We start from the raw sequence: 16,372 nt of genomic DNA, 5'->3' as shown, positions 1-16,372 counted from the left end.
TCGTGAAATTAAAAAAAAAAAAAAAAAAAAAAAAAAGTTGAGAATTACTAATCTATACTGAAATATTCTGTACCCAACACATTGTAGTCTTAACACGGATAAAATAAATGAAAAGGTCGGTTACAAGTAGTGGTGCTATTCAGCCGGCTCCGATCGATTCGCTAGAACCGGTTGTTAAATGTTCCGAGTTCGCAGAACTGTTTGTTATAACCAGACATAACGGTAAATTTTACCGTTATATTCAGGAATAGTAAATTTTAGTTTAGCTATCTTTGTTTTAGAAATTCTCATAGCTAAAGGGTTAAACACATGAATCCGAGAAACAAAGTATAAGCGATTTATTTCTTAATCTCAAATGCTCAGATATCAAGAATGAAAACTGGGATCACATGAGTGTAGTGATGAGGGTTATTCAGGTCTACGTATATTTGAAACGCATACATATTATCAACACTTGCCGATCCATTACTGGATTAAGGTCTTTCCAATACTTTTTGACAACCATCTATGTTTGTTTCCTAGATATTTGCAGTAGTACCTAATTTCGTTACACCACGTTGTATTAGAATGCTGTGTAGGTTGCTTCTTGTCACTTGTGGTGTCCAGTAAAAAACTGCTTTTGTCTACCTTGTACGGTTTGTTTCCTAAGAGAGTTATATCTATTTATCTACCTATCCATCTACTCTCTCTCTCTCTGTCTCTCTTTTCTCTCCCTCTCTATCTATCTATCTATCTATCTATCTATGTATATATATAGAACCGGTTGTTAAAGAATTCGAATAACATCACTGATTGCTAGTAAAGAGCAAGAAATCTTAAAAAATAAGTTATTACCCGATTTTGAAATATATATGTTTAAAATCATGTTTTAAACTGTTCAAAATGTTTAAAACATGTTTTTTTTCGTGTGTGTTTTAAAGCATGTTTAAAACATTTTAAACGCCTTTTGTATGTTTTAAACACACGTTTTGTTCCTATTCAAAAAAAAAAAAACTATTTTTTTCCAACCCTGGGTTGTATGAGGGAACATGTGGCTCTTCCGGATCACTTCAATATTGATCCTCAAGCAGTAGCATCTTGAATACAAACTACCTTTCAGTAATTATTCAAAGTTCTTCACCATATTCCCATAGTTATCCAGTAATTTCTTCTTCTCTAACTTCCTACCTCCTTTTTTTCCTCATTTTCTTTCCTTCTTCTCTCCTACCTTCTTCTTTTCCTCATTTTCCTTCCTTCGTTTCTCCTACCTTCTTCTTTTCCTCATTTTCCTTCTTCTCTCCTACCTTCTTCTTTTTCTTTCTCACTCTTTCTTTCCCTATTTCTACTAAAAACCTGAAAAGAGGAGTCGTGACTGGGAGTTGTCGCTATTGACATGGTCATTAAAATTGTTTTAACGTTTCTTCGGAAGTCCGATACGAATTGGTTATCCATAACATAAGCGTTTGAAGTTAGAATTCTAAAATCCATTTATTTTATTCATATTTGGTTAAATTATCAAAATTGCAAGAGATTCCAATATTAAACTCAAAAAGGGTTAGCGACTTCACCCCATTTCCTTAATCACGACTTTCCGTTTTTTTTTTTTTTTTTTTTTTTTTTTTTTTTTTTTTTTTTTTTTTCATCAGCGTGAAGGAAGCCACTCATACGCAATCTAAAAGTGCATATTTTATCAATTTTCAATAGGTTTACAGGGTATTTTCTACAGGGTGTAATTTTCAGATATGCTCTCAAAGTTTTCAGATATACCCTGATTTCAAGTAGGGGCCAAAGTAGGCAGGAGGTAAGCCTAGACAACAATGGACATTCAATGCTTCGGAGCGAAGTCGGAAGTATTAGGAACCGGCAGTTTATATATAGAATAACGTGTGATGCGATGTATTTCGTCACGGTATATTTCACATTTTCTTCACTTATAAACGTGAAAAAAAAACATTGCAACATGCGTTTTCCCGAGTACGAGAGACAGTGCTGCTGACGATCTTGAACACTGCTGACATCGGGCCAAAGGATTCTGTGTTCACTGCTATCAAAACTTATCGTTTGCCTATTTTGGACCAATCAAAGTCAGAGCATATCTCAAAATTCGGATGATGGCATGTTTCGGAATTTCACCCTCCAAGGAATACTCTGTACACCTATTGAACATTAATGAAATGTGCATTTTTAGACTGCGTATGCATGACTTCCTTTACGCTGATAAGGACCACCATCCACAGTTTCTCGAATTCGAAATAGGGCATGTTGAAATTTGGCTTTTTAACGATTTTGGACAGCCCTACCTCTGAAACTATGCACTTTTCGCCATAGATCCATATGAACTTTTTCTCTTATTTTGATGTGAGGAATCACCTCTTAGAGTTTGTCGGTATAGTCATTAACACCTTGTATGATAATGATCGAAAATAACCAATATTGGTGTCTAATCCATAGTTTCCGGGATCATTCAGATGAACAGTGACATTTCCGATCCGGTTTAAATCCAAAATCAGCCCCGCCACTTGGGGGAGGGGGAGAAAGAGAGACATAAAGTTGATCGAAAATGGCCACTATCACTGTCGAATTTCTAGTTTTCTGGGTTCCTTAGAAGAACAGTGACACTTCCGATGCCATGGCCCGCAACACGGATATATATATATATATATAATGTAAATGGTCAAAAATGATCGATATTAGTGTTGAATCTCTTGCGGTCGCCGAGATGAACAGCGACACTTCTAATGCTGTTTAAATCCATTTTTAGCCCCGACACTTGGGGGATGAGGAGGGGTGACATGTATTAAAATGATCGAAAATAAGCAATATCCGTGCTGAATCCATAATTTTCGGGGTCACTAAAATGAACATTGATACTTACGATGCAGCATAGCTTAGATGGAAATTCAGCCATACAACATACAAAGATGTACATTTAAATTATTTATTTGAACCTGAAAGATTAACATATTGACAACTAAATTTCCCTGGCTTTTTTTTTTTTTTTAATTTTCTGTTAGATATTATTAGCACCTTATTTAAACATCAAACAATTACCACATTAACTCTTTTCTTGGTTCAGTATAGCAAAGTATGGCTGAAAGTTGTCTTTATTATTACTTTAAAACAAACAAACAAACAAATCAAAGAAAATCTCATGCGTAGGGAGCATAAGTGACTTCTCCCCAGTGTTTGAAAGAGTTAAACACAGTCATTGTGACAAAAAAAGTTCTATGAGAAATGGGAAAGATACACAAATTATTTTCAGCTTTTTTATTTATTTATTTATTTATTTATTTATTATTCTTTCTAAATCTAAACATAAGAACGAATAGGAAAGTTCAAACGTATCTATCTTCGCGTTCAGAAATGATTTTCTACTATGGCTTAGTTCAACGAAAAAAAAAAAAAAAAATCCCAGTAAGAGTTTATAGATATTGTATGTAAATTATTGTAAAAACTTTTCTTTTCCTTTGCCTTTGAACAAAACAAACATGACGGATTTCCAGCTACCAAACTTTCATCTAACACACACCTTTTTATGAATTTTAGTGAATAATTTAAAAACAGTGATTCCATGGATCAACCACCTGTGAGCATTTAAACAGGCGCAAGTGTCACATGAAAACATAACTACAGTTATTTACTTTGATAGTAACAAAGAAGTGCATTTTGTTATATTTTCATGTTAAATCAATTGCACTTATTATTTGCCTCCATAAATTTTAATTCATATTCCTCATTAGCATTGAAAGTCTGATTTATCATTGAGGTCGGCGAAATGCCTCTTAAATTGAGGAATATTCTTTTCCAAAGATTTTGAGGGCTTTCAATGCTCTGAGAAAATCACTAACTAAAACATGGTCGTCCGACCCAGTTTTTGTCTGTTCTCCGTTTCAGGTCTGTCGAAATGTGTATTCCTTTTTAAACTGCTTATACTAACTCAATAAAGTGGAAACATGATATTCATTCGCGCTACCTACTTTCAACAAGTAATGAATCTCATTCTTTAAATCTGACTCCAATTTCGTACTTTTAGGTTAAAGGCTTTTCCATATATTCGCTTTGCTCACTAAGCATGTGGTTCTATATTGGGGCAACAAAAACGTAGAAAGTGAATAGATGCTGCAAAATGCTACCAAACCAAGCAATACAGGGGTTGTTCAGTCTACATTTGGCCAATTTCGACTTACCTAAAAATTTACAAGAATCCATGGCGCCAGGTCCGTAAGTGCTCGATGTGTTTCCCTTGGTTCCTAACAAAAGCCCGACAGCGTAATTTCCACTGTAATAGGCTTCTCTGAAAAACTGGGAGGGAAATCTTGTCCCATTCCCTTTGCACAGCTTTCCCAACTCCATCCACAGTTGTCACACGCCGTTTTCCCAAAGCCCGCTTCAGCAATCCAAATCCACAATAGTCCATACGACTTGCATCTGGAGATTTAACAGATACCTCATTGAAAGGTATCACCGGTATACCACTTGCCTCCCCCATCTCCCTGTAGAATGCGAGGGACGATCGTGAGGTATGTGATGAGGCCTTGTCCATGTGAATGCGCACCAGATTGGCGTCATATCAGTACATTGTTGGAATCTCATGCTCGTAGATCGGCCGCATGATCTGCTTCTGAAAATACTGCAAATTTATTTTGCAGTTCTTCGGCACCCTACGAATCTTCAGTTTACCTCGGTAACAGTAGCCAGTAACGACCATGAACTCTTTTGGGAAGGATTCTTTACAGACACGGACCCATCTTTGAAGTTCTTGGCGCCTTTCTCGCGGTACATGATGGCTCTCGGTTTGCCGCAGTCGGAAAGGTAAATCCATGATTCATCGAGCGTTACGACGTACATCCACCTTTGTTTTGCCAGATGCCGTTCGTACAGCATCCGGGCGTTACACTTTCGTTCCTTTTGGTGGGCATCCGTGAGAAGATGGCTGCGAGCTTTCATAACTTTTTCCAGCTTGAGTTGATGGTGTAACGTCCGGCTCACAGTCCCCAAAGACACATCAAGACAATTAGCCATACACCTTTGTGTTGGCGGATTTTTTTGCATTGCCATTTTGCGGAGTTTCCTCTGTATGGTAAAGGTTGCCTTGGTGCATTCCCGCTTCCTAGACAACTTCGTTGGTGATCCAAATGGTGGAGCTTCGTTGCCCTTGTACTTTTTAATTACATTTTTTATTCCACTTAAACTGATGTTGCAACGATTCTTCTTGCACTGTTTTCTAATGACAGAAACACTAAAGTGGGCGTCATAAAGAGCCGCAACATAACCTTCCCAAAACCGGCTTAGTTTGGGAGGCATTTTGGTCACAGAGCGGAAACCCACACACTTGGAAACAAAATTAACACAACACTCACAACAATGGTATTGTTTTGTGCGTTATTGTCGTCCGCGCGGAAAAACAACTCCGTTCCCAGGAAGCCAGTGGACAACACAGCAGGACGCCACTGAGCCAGGTCGGGTGAGTCCATTCTGCCCGGGAGAGGGAAGGAACGAAATCGGCCAAACGTAGGCTGAACAACCTCTGTAGATATTTTTAACCTCTGTAGACGTTTCGTATAGTGCAGAAATTTTGAGATTCTGACACTTATGACATTATAAACTGAGTACCCAAACTTCTGGCCTATATGAACTAGTCTCCAAATTAGTTTTTCGTTTATGCAATAGCATTTTATAGATACTATCTGGTTCACTTTTTCTTTTCTTTGTTTTATGTTCCTTCCTGTTCTTGAGTTACTCACTAAAATACTTTAAAAAAAAAAAGACGGGGAGGGCAGGAGCGGAATGAAGACCCTTAAATTCATGTCACACACCCTAGATACAGGAATGTCAATATTTTACACGTCAACTAATTAATTAGGTGAGGGAAATCAAGAAGAAAACTTAAAAACATGCAGACTTGATGTTACCGGTACTCTACTTCCAGCCTTTAAGCAAATAACTTTACATTTACCATTTTACCTGCTAAGGCGTCAAAGTTCATAAGAACTACTGCAACTAAATGGTGTGCACTATCACGTATTTTCTGTTGTTAAGTGTTTGCTGCCACAAAATAGTAATTGTTTATTACAAAATAAACATTAACTTTCATTCTAAAAGCTTTATATTGAAAAATGCACCACGCACGCAAATGGTAAAAGTGCTCACACTTGCTGGATTTCTTATACTCATTTGAACCCAATGGAGCTATTTGAAAATAAATTCATCTATGGGATCGTAAGAAAAATTACCTAAAATATATGCGATAATTGAACTACCGCTCATGCCAATGGCACTTACTTCATGTAATTGTGGGGGCACGGTGGCTCAGTGGTAGAGCGTTCACCTCCGGTGCTTGGGGTCCCTGATCTGGTTCGATCCCAGCTCGCGCCGTGTGGATTTCGTGGTGGACAAAAACCGTGCTCGTGGGTTTTGTCGGGGTTCTCCTGTTTCCTCCCACTTTCTTCATTCCATCATTTCATTCATTTCTCATCATCACCGTCTCCTTTAGCCTAACCGGCATTACCGTGGGACGTAAAACTCAAAGATTTCATCTCGTTTTTTAATGTAATTGTGATTCCTGAAAATATTTGTACTTCCTAGCTTTCGGCCCTCCTTTAGAGCGTTATTCATGGAGGTTGAGTAATATAAGCAAGTACAGCTATGTGAAGAACACCACATTGCCAGTAATTTTGTATCCATTCCTCGCTTAATCAACCCTTATGTACTTTAAGTTTTGGATTATTTAGGAAAGTAGGTTTTCAAAAACAACTCTTTCCATTTCATTCTCGGCTCCAAATAAGATTCCTGAATCAGCAATATTGTGTTGTGTTTCTTCTAGATGCTTCGAAAGGTCTGAAACCGAATGTTCTGCTTCAGCATCTCTGAAAGGTTTGACTCGTACTTTTAAGTTTCTTTTAGTCATGCCTATATAATCCTCGAGGCAACTGCACTTTATCTCGTAAATTTCTGATTTATCATTGGGGTCGGTGCAATAGCTCTTAAATTGAGTAAGATTCTTTTTCAAAGATTTTAAGGGCTTTCAAAGATATGCGAAATAAAATGGTCGTCCGACACAGTTTTTGTCAGTGTTCTCGGTTACAGGTCTGTCGAAATGTATATTCGTTTTAAGCTGATTATATCAATTCAATAAAGTGTAAACATATCCATTCACGCTACCTAGTTGCAACAAGTAATCAAATCTTATTCTTTAAATTTGACTCCAATGAGGTCTTACAGAAAAAAAAAAAAAAAAAAAAAGTTTTACTCACTGAAGTGTGCGGTTCTGTAATGTAACACTTGTAAAAACTGTGTTGGACTACCCATATTCAAGTGACTAAAAAGTGCATTAATTAATATTTTTACTCACTTATGGTTCTTGCACAGAATTGAAACCTCTCAAAACTTTGGAAAACAATATTACTCAATTTAAAAGCCAGTTTCAAGCCTTTTAAAAAATCTAAAAGATATAACACAATACAATACTGTTGATTCAAGAATTTTATTTGGAGCCAAGAATGAAACAGAAAGACTTGTTTTTGAAAACTTGTTTGCATTCCAAAAAATCCAATGCTCAACATACATAAGAGTTGGTTTAGCAAAGAATACGAAGATAATAATTAAAATGTATATTTAACATTGACACAAAACCATATATAAACATGAGATGGCAATATTCTCTTCCTGAACAAAAGAAAACACAAATTGAGCTCGTAATTTCGCAGTGTGCTGCTCCACCATTCGACGTATGACTGGCAGCAATGAAAAGATGTTCATGGCACTGCTCTGTTCCGGTTTTATTTTTCTAATATATTATTGTTATTATTATTATTTTCTCCTCTTTTTATCCACCGTGAACAAGGATCTAGGGAAAGCAGGAAGGTAGGAACTGCAAGATATTTTCAGGAATCACAATTGCATGCAATTAAGATGACTGTTAAAATTCCTGAGCGTATTAGCATATTGTCAGAGTTAACAAAGTCTGTAGATCAGGAAATCTTCGTTAGATAAAAGTTATATAAAAATAAAGAAAAAATACACAGAAAGAATCACCACAACATCTACCCTCTGCTTTTCCGTGTATTTTTATATGTTTTTATATAAGGAAAATAATAATAATAATAATAATAAAGTTACATGATGTATTTTTGATGACAATAAACAGTACCTAACATACAACATACTGTAACTAACCAACAGTTGTGTCAAGTTTTCATTGAGATACAGAAGAGATTTTCTCAAGGTGGTGATTTCCACGTTGGTAGGTTCTGTTTCTAGATCAAATTCTTTTGATAACTTTGCTTTCTTCCTCTCCAGCATAGTAATTTGATCAGCAATGCATTTACGTTCACTTATATATATACTCAACTGCATTTACTTCGGCATGCTTTTTCTTCATGGTTTCCTCATGCCGCTTCCCTGAAGCTCGAACAGATTGAAGCATTTTTTCCATTTATTTCCACAGCACAGGGTCCCCCAAAATATTTTACGGAATCATACACTAATCTCAATGCTACTATTGAATCTTCACAATGATTTTCTACCATCATGTCCTTATTAATAGAAAAAAAAAAATCAACACTCGCATATCCGTGAGAAAGAATAAGGAAAATTTTCATTACCCTCCACACTCCTTCGAACTCTATTATTTCTGAGTAAATTGTGATACAAAGTGTCCAGTAGCGTCCTGTTTCACAGTTGAAACTGACCGATTTATCCTTCCATTCATTCAGTAGTTTAGAACACATTATACTATCTTGATGTTTAGCTTCTTCAGCAGTCCGTGGCAGATTTTTCTCCTTTTAGTTCTTGCAAAACACAGTTCATACGATTTTCACACAACTTCCCATATACATGAATATCTCCCGGAATGAATCAAGAAAGACTGCGCATAAATATATATTTTATTGGACATTTTTTTAGGGATCTTCACGCATATTGGTATAAAAAAATTATCTACATTCCAGCAGGAATTCAAGCTTTAGTCTTTCATTAGCTCTGATATGATTTTAAAACGTCAATGTAGCAAACCCTATGTCAACTTTAGAACAAGAGCAAAGTTTATTTTCATCAGATACTTATACTTTTAACAGTTTCAGGGTCGTGTCTGCTTCTGTTAAGGCTTCACTTTTAATGAATATCTTCATAAGATGACGAATCAAATGTTCACATTCTGTACACAAAATGGACATTAGTGGCTTTGACAGTTGAAATTTAACGAGAAAAGGTTTCAACATCAGCACTGATACACCAAAAAAGTCAATCTAGGCGGGGTTAGCAAATCTCAATTGTTTTCTAAAAAAACTCCATCTCCCAAATACTTTGGAAGAGACTTGTTAAACTGTTCCAAGTACTTCTTGATATGTAGTAGAAAGTCAATAGCGCACTGAGCAACTTCGGCAGTCTCCACACAGAGCCAACTGCAGAATTTCTTGGGAAATTTATTAATGTCTGTGCACGATATGAAATCTGTCCGGTGTGCAGGACTGTCCTTGAAGAGTCTGTGAGAGTTTTTAAAAACTTCATTAATATTCCAGCCAGCAGCACCATGTTCAGTTTGAAAGATACGAACACTACAAGAACCCAAGTCGAAGAGTTTAACACTGAGTCCATCGATGGAAATTTGGAATATTCTAGATAATGATAAGCTATTAAGAGCTGCGTTTTAAGCAATACAATGATCAAGAAAAAGAATTCAAATACCTTACTCTGATACTTGGTTAATCGTATTATGCCAAAAGAATGAGTATATCCATTTATCCTTGCTGAATTACGTTATTTAGACTCATCGAAAGAAACAACTATATTTGGAAATTCCTTAAGAATTTTAAGAAAATGGAACTTGAAATATGTCGCCAAGCCATACACAACAGTTTTCCCCACTGAAAACTTCCGAGCTATTTCACTATCAGGAAACATGCGTTAAAATACCGCACCCAAATCAGTCCATGGATTAAATTAAAAACGTCTCCCAATCATCTTCGTTGTACCATGATTTTAGCGCTTGTTGCCTCCTCTTTGATAACATGGCCAGACATGCTGCTTAATTTGATACTCCTGAAACTCCATGCGAAATTTTCTTCCCCAACAATCACTAAATTCCCTTACACTGGCAGAAGATGATGATCTTGGCACTGGTATAACTGTTCGTTTGCTTACGTTGTACCGTTATGTTTAGCACTTTCTGAATGACTTAACGTAACTTGTTGACCAATGTTACTTAGTTCAAATATCTTGTAACATAACACACAACGTGCTTTATATAGATCAGTTGGTCACTTTAAGTTCTTCGAGTCCTTCAGGCTAGGGACCTTAGTTGTGAAATAAAAGTATACTCATAACGTTTTGCATGGTCAAAAGCACAGAAGTAAAAATAATAATGTTATTGATTTTTTTGTACTAGTAACAAGTAAATTCCCTAACTTTTCCACGTACTTGGTAATCCTACATATATATATATATATATATATATATATATATATATATATATATATATATTAAGTAATTTGAAAATGCTGACTCCAATAGAACTATTTTTAACTATATTCGTCAATGGAGTCACGAGAAATATACTTTTCCCCTGACTCACAGACGGATGTATTTAAAAGTAGTTCCACTGGATTCAATGACCTTAAATTAGTATAAAAACCGTAAGCAAAGCGCAAAATGTATCAAAGCGTAGACACGTTTACCATTGACAGTTCTTTCATAAGTAAAATGTTTTAATAAAGTGTTCAGTGACCAAAACCACCAACATTTGTTGGCTATTCATTTGCCCAAACATTATTTCGGGATAATGAACTACTCATTGCTTTAAAATTTTGAGCTTAGGAGCACACCAAAATGCTTACTGCGTTATTACTGTGAACTGCCATTGAACATCACAAACAAAGAGTGTGAATACTTGTTCCCATATAAAAGATTGTGGTTACGTTTTTAGTTTAACAGCGTATTTACATTGCCAATCTTTGATAAACCTGTTAAGAGAATCACATCACAAATCCTTCTTAGAAACTACTCCAGACACATAACCAAGACTATTCTCTTGTAAAATATTTCATGCCTTACATGAAAAATTACGCTGAAACATTTAAGATTCGATCTCACTAATAGTTACTACAGATGCAAAAACACTATTAGTCGACTCCATTCAAGTACTAGCAACTATATGCTTACCCGTAGCTCCTTCACCATTCCACACAGCCTAACAATCGTGTCATCCTTCGGCCGCTCTTTCAATTCGAAGGAGAAATGTGTTATGTGGCGAAACCTGGTTGATTCGCACAATTGAAACGACAGCCTATTAGACCGTTCCACTTCTCCTTTCACTAAGGATACATAATGCCTAAAATCAATATTTTAATAATTAGATTATTTTGATCTGAAACATTAGTAGATTGTGTTGTATTTCCCTTTCCATTAATTCACATTACAGTAACGAAACAAAAATTTAGTTTTAATCCAGTAAGAGGAAAGTTGGTTATAGATTATTAAGAGAAAAAGAAAGAAAAGAAAACGAAAAAAAAATGGAAAATAGGGAACTAAACCAGGGCTCTGCCAAAATTCTGAATATGGGAAGTATACTATGAACTTGGAAGCCAAGAAATATATAAATGTCAGGCTTTCCAATGCTAATGAAAAAATACAGGAAATCACAACGAAAAAATATAGGAGGTTTCGTGAAGCTGTGAAAAAGTAACAAAGTAGAAATTAAAAAGAATCACATGGAAATCACACCAATTGTTATATGAACATACATTCTACTCTAAATATAACTAAATGGGTAATTATCTCGTTGCAAAATTTTATACGAGTTTCTTAGTGTATTCGTACGTAGCTCACCAGTGCTAAGCAACGACCATAAGGAAAGTGTGAAAATGATCTGCATCAGAGAATCAGTGTTTGTAAGTATACGTCTCCAAGATATGAATAATTTCATCACTTGCAAGATCTTATCTTTTCTATGTTAATCCTTTTTTTTTTTTTTTAAATCATATATATCACTTGTGAAAATCAATACAAAATTAATTTTAAAAAATCACAGAACACATGATACAAAGAGTTGGTTTGTTGTGTATCTAAATACACAATTGCACACACAACTTACAAGGCACATTCGCAAAGTGTGTCCTCGGGATTCCTGTAAAATTAATTCAAATGTAAAGTTATCCGCGGCCCAATATGTATTGTGGTAATTTCAGCGGCCCAAACCGGTAATTTGCATATTTATGGGTTTTCATATATCCGGAATTCAATCATGCACTACTATAACGCTCGGACACAATTTCTTTTAGTTTCTTTACATGTAATTGGACATGAATGTGGGCATATGCACAACAAATTAGATGAAGTATTGCTTCTCTGACACATGTTACCCACCCCGGCCATCATCTTGGTTCCGCCATATTGGATTCAACTTTCGTTTTTTCAAATGGAAACAGGTGCAAGTGATACATCAAATTCACGTACAATTTTCTCGGAAATTCATTGATGTAGTAAGTTTTATCGTATCTTGTACTATTTCGAAGGTATTGCATGTTAAATATCAGGCACTCCACGAATATTGAAACAAATATACTTTGACTGCTATGTCTCTGGCTCTGACAGTTCTGCACGTACACAAAACAATGTTGCCAATTTGTCGTGAGTTTAACCGCACACGCTAAGAATAAACAGAAAAAGCAAGCAAATACAACCGAAATGAATTGCTTAATAAATGCTGAATTTTCATGGATTTTTAAAACCTTCCGTGTAAGGAAACAAAATAAAAATAGCCAGAATTAAACCTAAAGTAATCGAGTAAACTGACATATCTTCGCTGCCTGCATGTATTCGTCACTATCAATAGGATGAACTCTATAATCTTGAAATAATTCGTCAGAGTTAACTGCCGAAATTTCTTCTTCATCGTCAATGTCGTCGCTGCTATCGTCACCATCACCCAATGTTATGATTAAATCTTCTACAGTTTGTTCCAAGACACCTTCAGCTTCCCAAGCTTGCTGCATAATTTTCCATGTATGTTCAACGGCGTTTTTCCAATTATTCAGGGACACTTTCTCGATCGCCTCTATTACTAAATTTTTCACGTCATTTACACAAAATGTTTTATTATGTTCAGCCACATAACCTTTAACTTGAGCCCAAATTAACTCAATTGGGTTAAAATGGAAGTCGAATAACTGTATGCCCGTGAGCCTCAGCAATTCCATCGAATTCATATGATGATGGCTGTCTTGGCTTATAGAGTTTTAGTAATGCTATTAATTCGGCTTTTTTCATATGTGGTGATACTCCAGGAACATTATTTTTTTCAACCTACCTTATCATGTCCTCCTTTTTGTTGTTCCTATTTGGAGGTTTATTCGTTTGAACGGAATGATCAGCCGCGTTATCAAGCACGACTACAGAATTCTCGTTAATATTTGGAAGTAGACTATTAACAAACCAGTCTTTGAAAGTTGTGGAATTCATTTTCTCGTGATAATCACGAGTGCTCTTTGATTTAAAAAGCAACATTGCCTCAGGTACAAATCCGTGCACAGTATGGGCATGAAGCAAAATCAGTCGACTTCCCTTGCCAATAAGTGTCTTTATTGTCCCTTCGGATGTATCGTCTGTCCACGCACTGCTTCTCGTGTGTCTAGCATTTACCCATGTTTCGTCCAGTCATACTAAGTTTTCCGGGTTCATTTTCATCATCACTCTCAGAAATTTGAACCCAGCCGCAACAATATCGCTTCTCTCCATAAGAACTTTTCTTCCAGAGAATTTCTTCCACCTAAAACCAATTTGCCTTAACACAACACTCCTTCGGAAAGCCCTGCTTCTTTCAAGGACTTGAGAAGTTTACCGCGACTTGGGAACTCTTTCCTTATATAATATTGCTAATTGTGTTGCCTTATTGCGTCATCCTGGAAATGATCTAGAGACGTTTTAACATTGGGTCGATTTTTTTTTTCTGGAGTAACCAAAACTGCCGAAGGAGAATTCAGTTCTTCGGGACATTTTTCTTTTGTTATATTCTTAACAGTAGACTTTCCCACACTCAGGGAGTCAGCCACTCTGTCCACCACCCTCGTCACAGGAAGAGGGCCACCATTATCGCGCTCTTTCTCGAAATATTCACGAAGTCTGTATATCAATTCTCGGCTTTGTCCTTTATACACTCCTATTTTCTTTGGTTTCGGTTCTGAAGAACTACCCATTGTCACTACATAATTACAACAATATTCTTAACAACACACCCAAACACACAAAAAGAAAAGAAAAAAACACAAAGTCGCAATAATCAAACATAATCTAAAAGCACTTTTCACTCAACTATGCACAAACAAAAGGAAGAACACGAAGCAGCAACAACGTCTTAGTTTCCATGCCAGAGCGGTGATAGCTCGGTCACTCATTGGACCTTATGGGGGTGTGTCAATGTAGTAAAAACCCTCGCTTTCTTTTTCGCATAGCTGTCAGAGCCAGACATACAGCGGCCCTAGTATAGGAAGTTGTGCAGGGCCACGTGTGTATATATAATCATTTACGTGATTTATCGTTGAAGAAATATTCTTTGAACGTACACACATGCAGACACACAGACGTCAATACGGAAATGGTAAGTCTTCATCCAAATCTGGTCGTATCTGGATTTCCATTAGGCATTTTGACCGTAGTACAATACTTTCTTGTTATAGTATAGCATGGAAGTAATAATAATCATTCACAGAAATGTAATAAAATTATGACACCAATGTTGTAAAGAGTTTGTTTATACCTACAGCATTTTTCCAGTTAAAAACTGTTTTGATTTATCAAAAACGTAACATCAAAAATGTAAGCGTAACTCATATTACTCTACAATGTCTATTCGCGAAGTGCCTAGAGGAATTCAACATGCAATACCTTCCAAACGGTACAAGCTACAGTAAAATTCACTACACCATGAATTTGATGCATCACTTCCAATTTAAGACCGAAAGTTGTACCCTGTAATGTGTGTGTGGTACAGGCAGACAAACGAACAAGTGTAGATCAAGTCATCCCAGAAGCCTTAGTAACGTTCGCCAAGTATGAATACCAAATATATCAATTTAAAACAAAGATATCCATGGCAAATATTTTACAGCGTAAAATAAATGGTTTTGTTTTTGAAGTTTACTTCCGATACTTGGCGCGTTCAATTACGGGAACTTCCCTAGCACTAGCAAGCGGTTCTTTCCTGAAAATGAATTTAAAACAATTAACAAAGAGATAATTCTCATTTCATAAAGTAAGTGTTTCAAACTGCCTTAAATGAAATTAAATATCTTTCAGCTTAAAATAAATAGTTTTATTGTTGAAGTATTCACTTCCGATGCTTTGTGCATTCAATTGCGGGAATTTCTTCGAGCACTTCTTTCACGACGTGTTTTCCCTGAAAACGTAGCTTTCTTTACTGTACATCGACACTTCCACTAGTACGGCACTTGAAATAGCAGAGTTACATACAGGGTCGTGTCCAGAAGTAGTAGGACTGATTTTTTCCCCGCGCGCGCGGAGCAATGTAGGGGGGCCTACAAGACCGGATGTTATAGAGGGGAGCCTTGGGAACAGATGTCGACCGGCGGCAGTCGCCTGCGTGTGTTGCGTTAGTTGAGTGTGGACCAGTGTGTTAGTGACCTCCTGTTGTGACGCCTCGTCGTCAGTTGCGATGGAGCGAAATTTGGAGCAGCGGTACGCCATCAAGTTTTGCATCAAACTGAAAATCAGCGACTGAAACCAAGAACATGCTTACGCAGGCCTACAAGGAGGATACCATGAGCCGCACAATCACCCCGTAAAAAGAAGGCCAGAATGTCGAAATCGAAAGTGAAATCAATGTTGATTGCATATTTGACCGTCGTGGCATTGTCCATAGGAGTTGTACCTCCTGGACAGAGTGTAAATGCAAGATTTTACGTGGAAGTGCTCACAAAGCTGCGAAATCGGATCACACGCGTGCGACCAGACCTGGTGGGGAAATGGAAGCTCCACCATGACAACGCGCCGTGTCACGGCGCGTGGATTGTGAGGGATCTCCTGACCACATTCGGCGTTTCCACGTTGCCTCATCCTCCCTACAGCCCTGATGTGGCACCGCCGGACTTCTTCCTGTTCCCTCGTATCAAGAGACAGCGGTCCAAGCGGCGACGACAAGGGCGCTGAACGGCATTCCGGGGACGACTTGCAGACGGCCTTCGCGACGTGGAAGGCTCGCTACCAGAAGTGTGTGAATGCCCAAGGGGCCTATTTTGAAGAGTATTAAGTCGATGTACCAAAATGTTCAATAAATTAAAAAAAAAAAAAAAAAAAATCAGTCCTACTACTACTTCTGGATACGACCCTGTAGTCTTCAAGCATTAAGTTTCTTAAATCTGACAAGAATTTTTACGCTATTGCT

General features: G+C 36.9%; 1 protein-coding gene across 1 annotated transcript in view; it reads right to left on the bottom strand.

The window, feature by feature from the left end:
- LOC145688547 (uncharacterized) overlaps nt 1–16,372 on the bottom strand; it is a 265,066-nt gene that overhangs the window by 181,627 nt on the left and 67,067 nt on the right. Inside the window, exon 3 of the mRNA XM_081762940.1 lies at nt 11,137–11,305. Coding sequence (XP_081619066.1) covers nt 11,137–11,305 — 169 coding nt within the window. The remainder of the gene's footprint in view (nt 1–11,136; nt 11,306–16,372) is intronic.

This window comes from Thermobia domestica, chromosome 6 (assembly GCF_964235325.1).
Source record: "Thermobia domestica chromosome 6, izTheDome1.hap1.1, whole genome shotgun sequence".
Lineage (NCBI taxonomy): Eukaryota > Metazoa > Arthropoda > Insecta > Zygentoma > Lepismatidae > Thermobia > Thermobia domestica.
The sequence above is the reverse complement of the archived record's forward strand: the minus strand, read 5'-3'. Positions and strand labels throughout refer to the sequence as shown.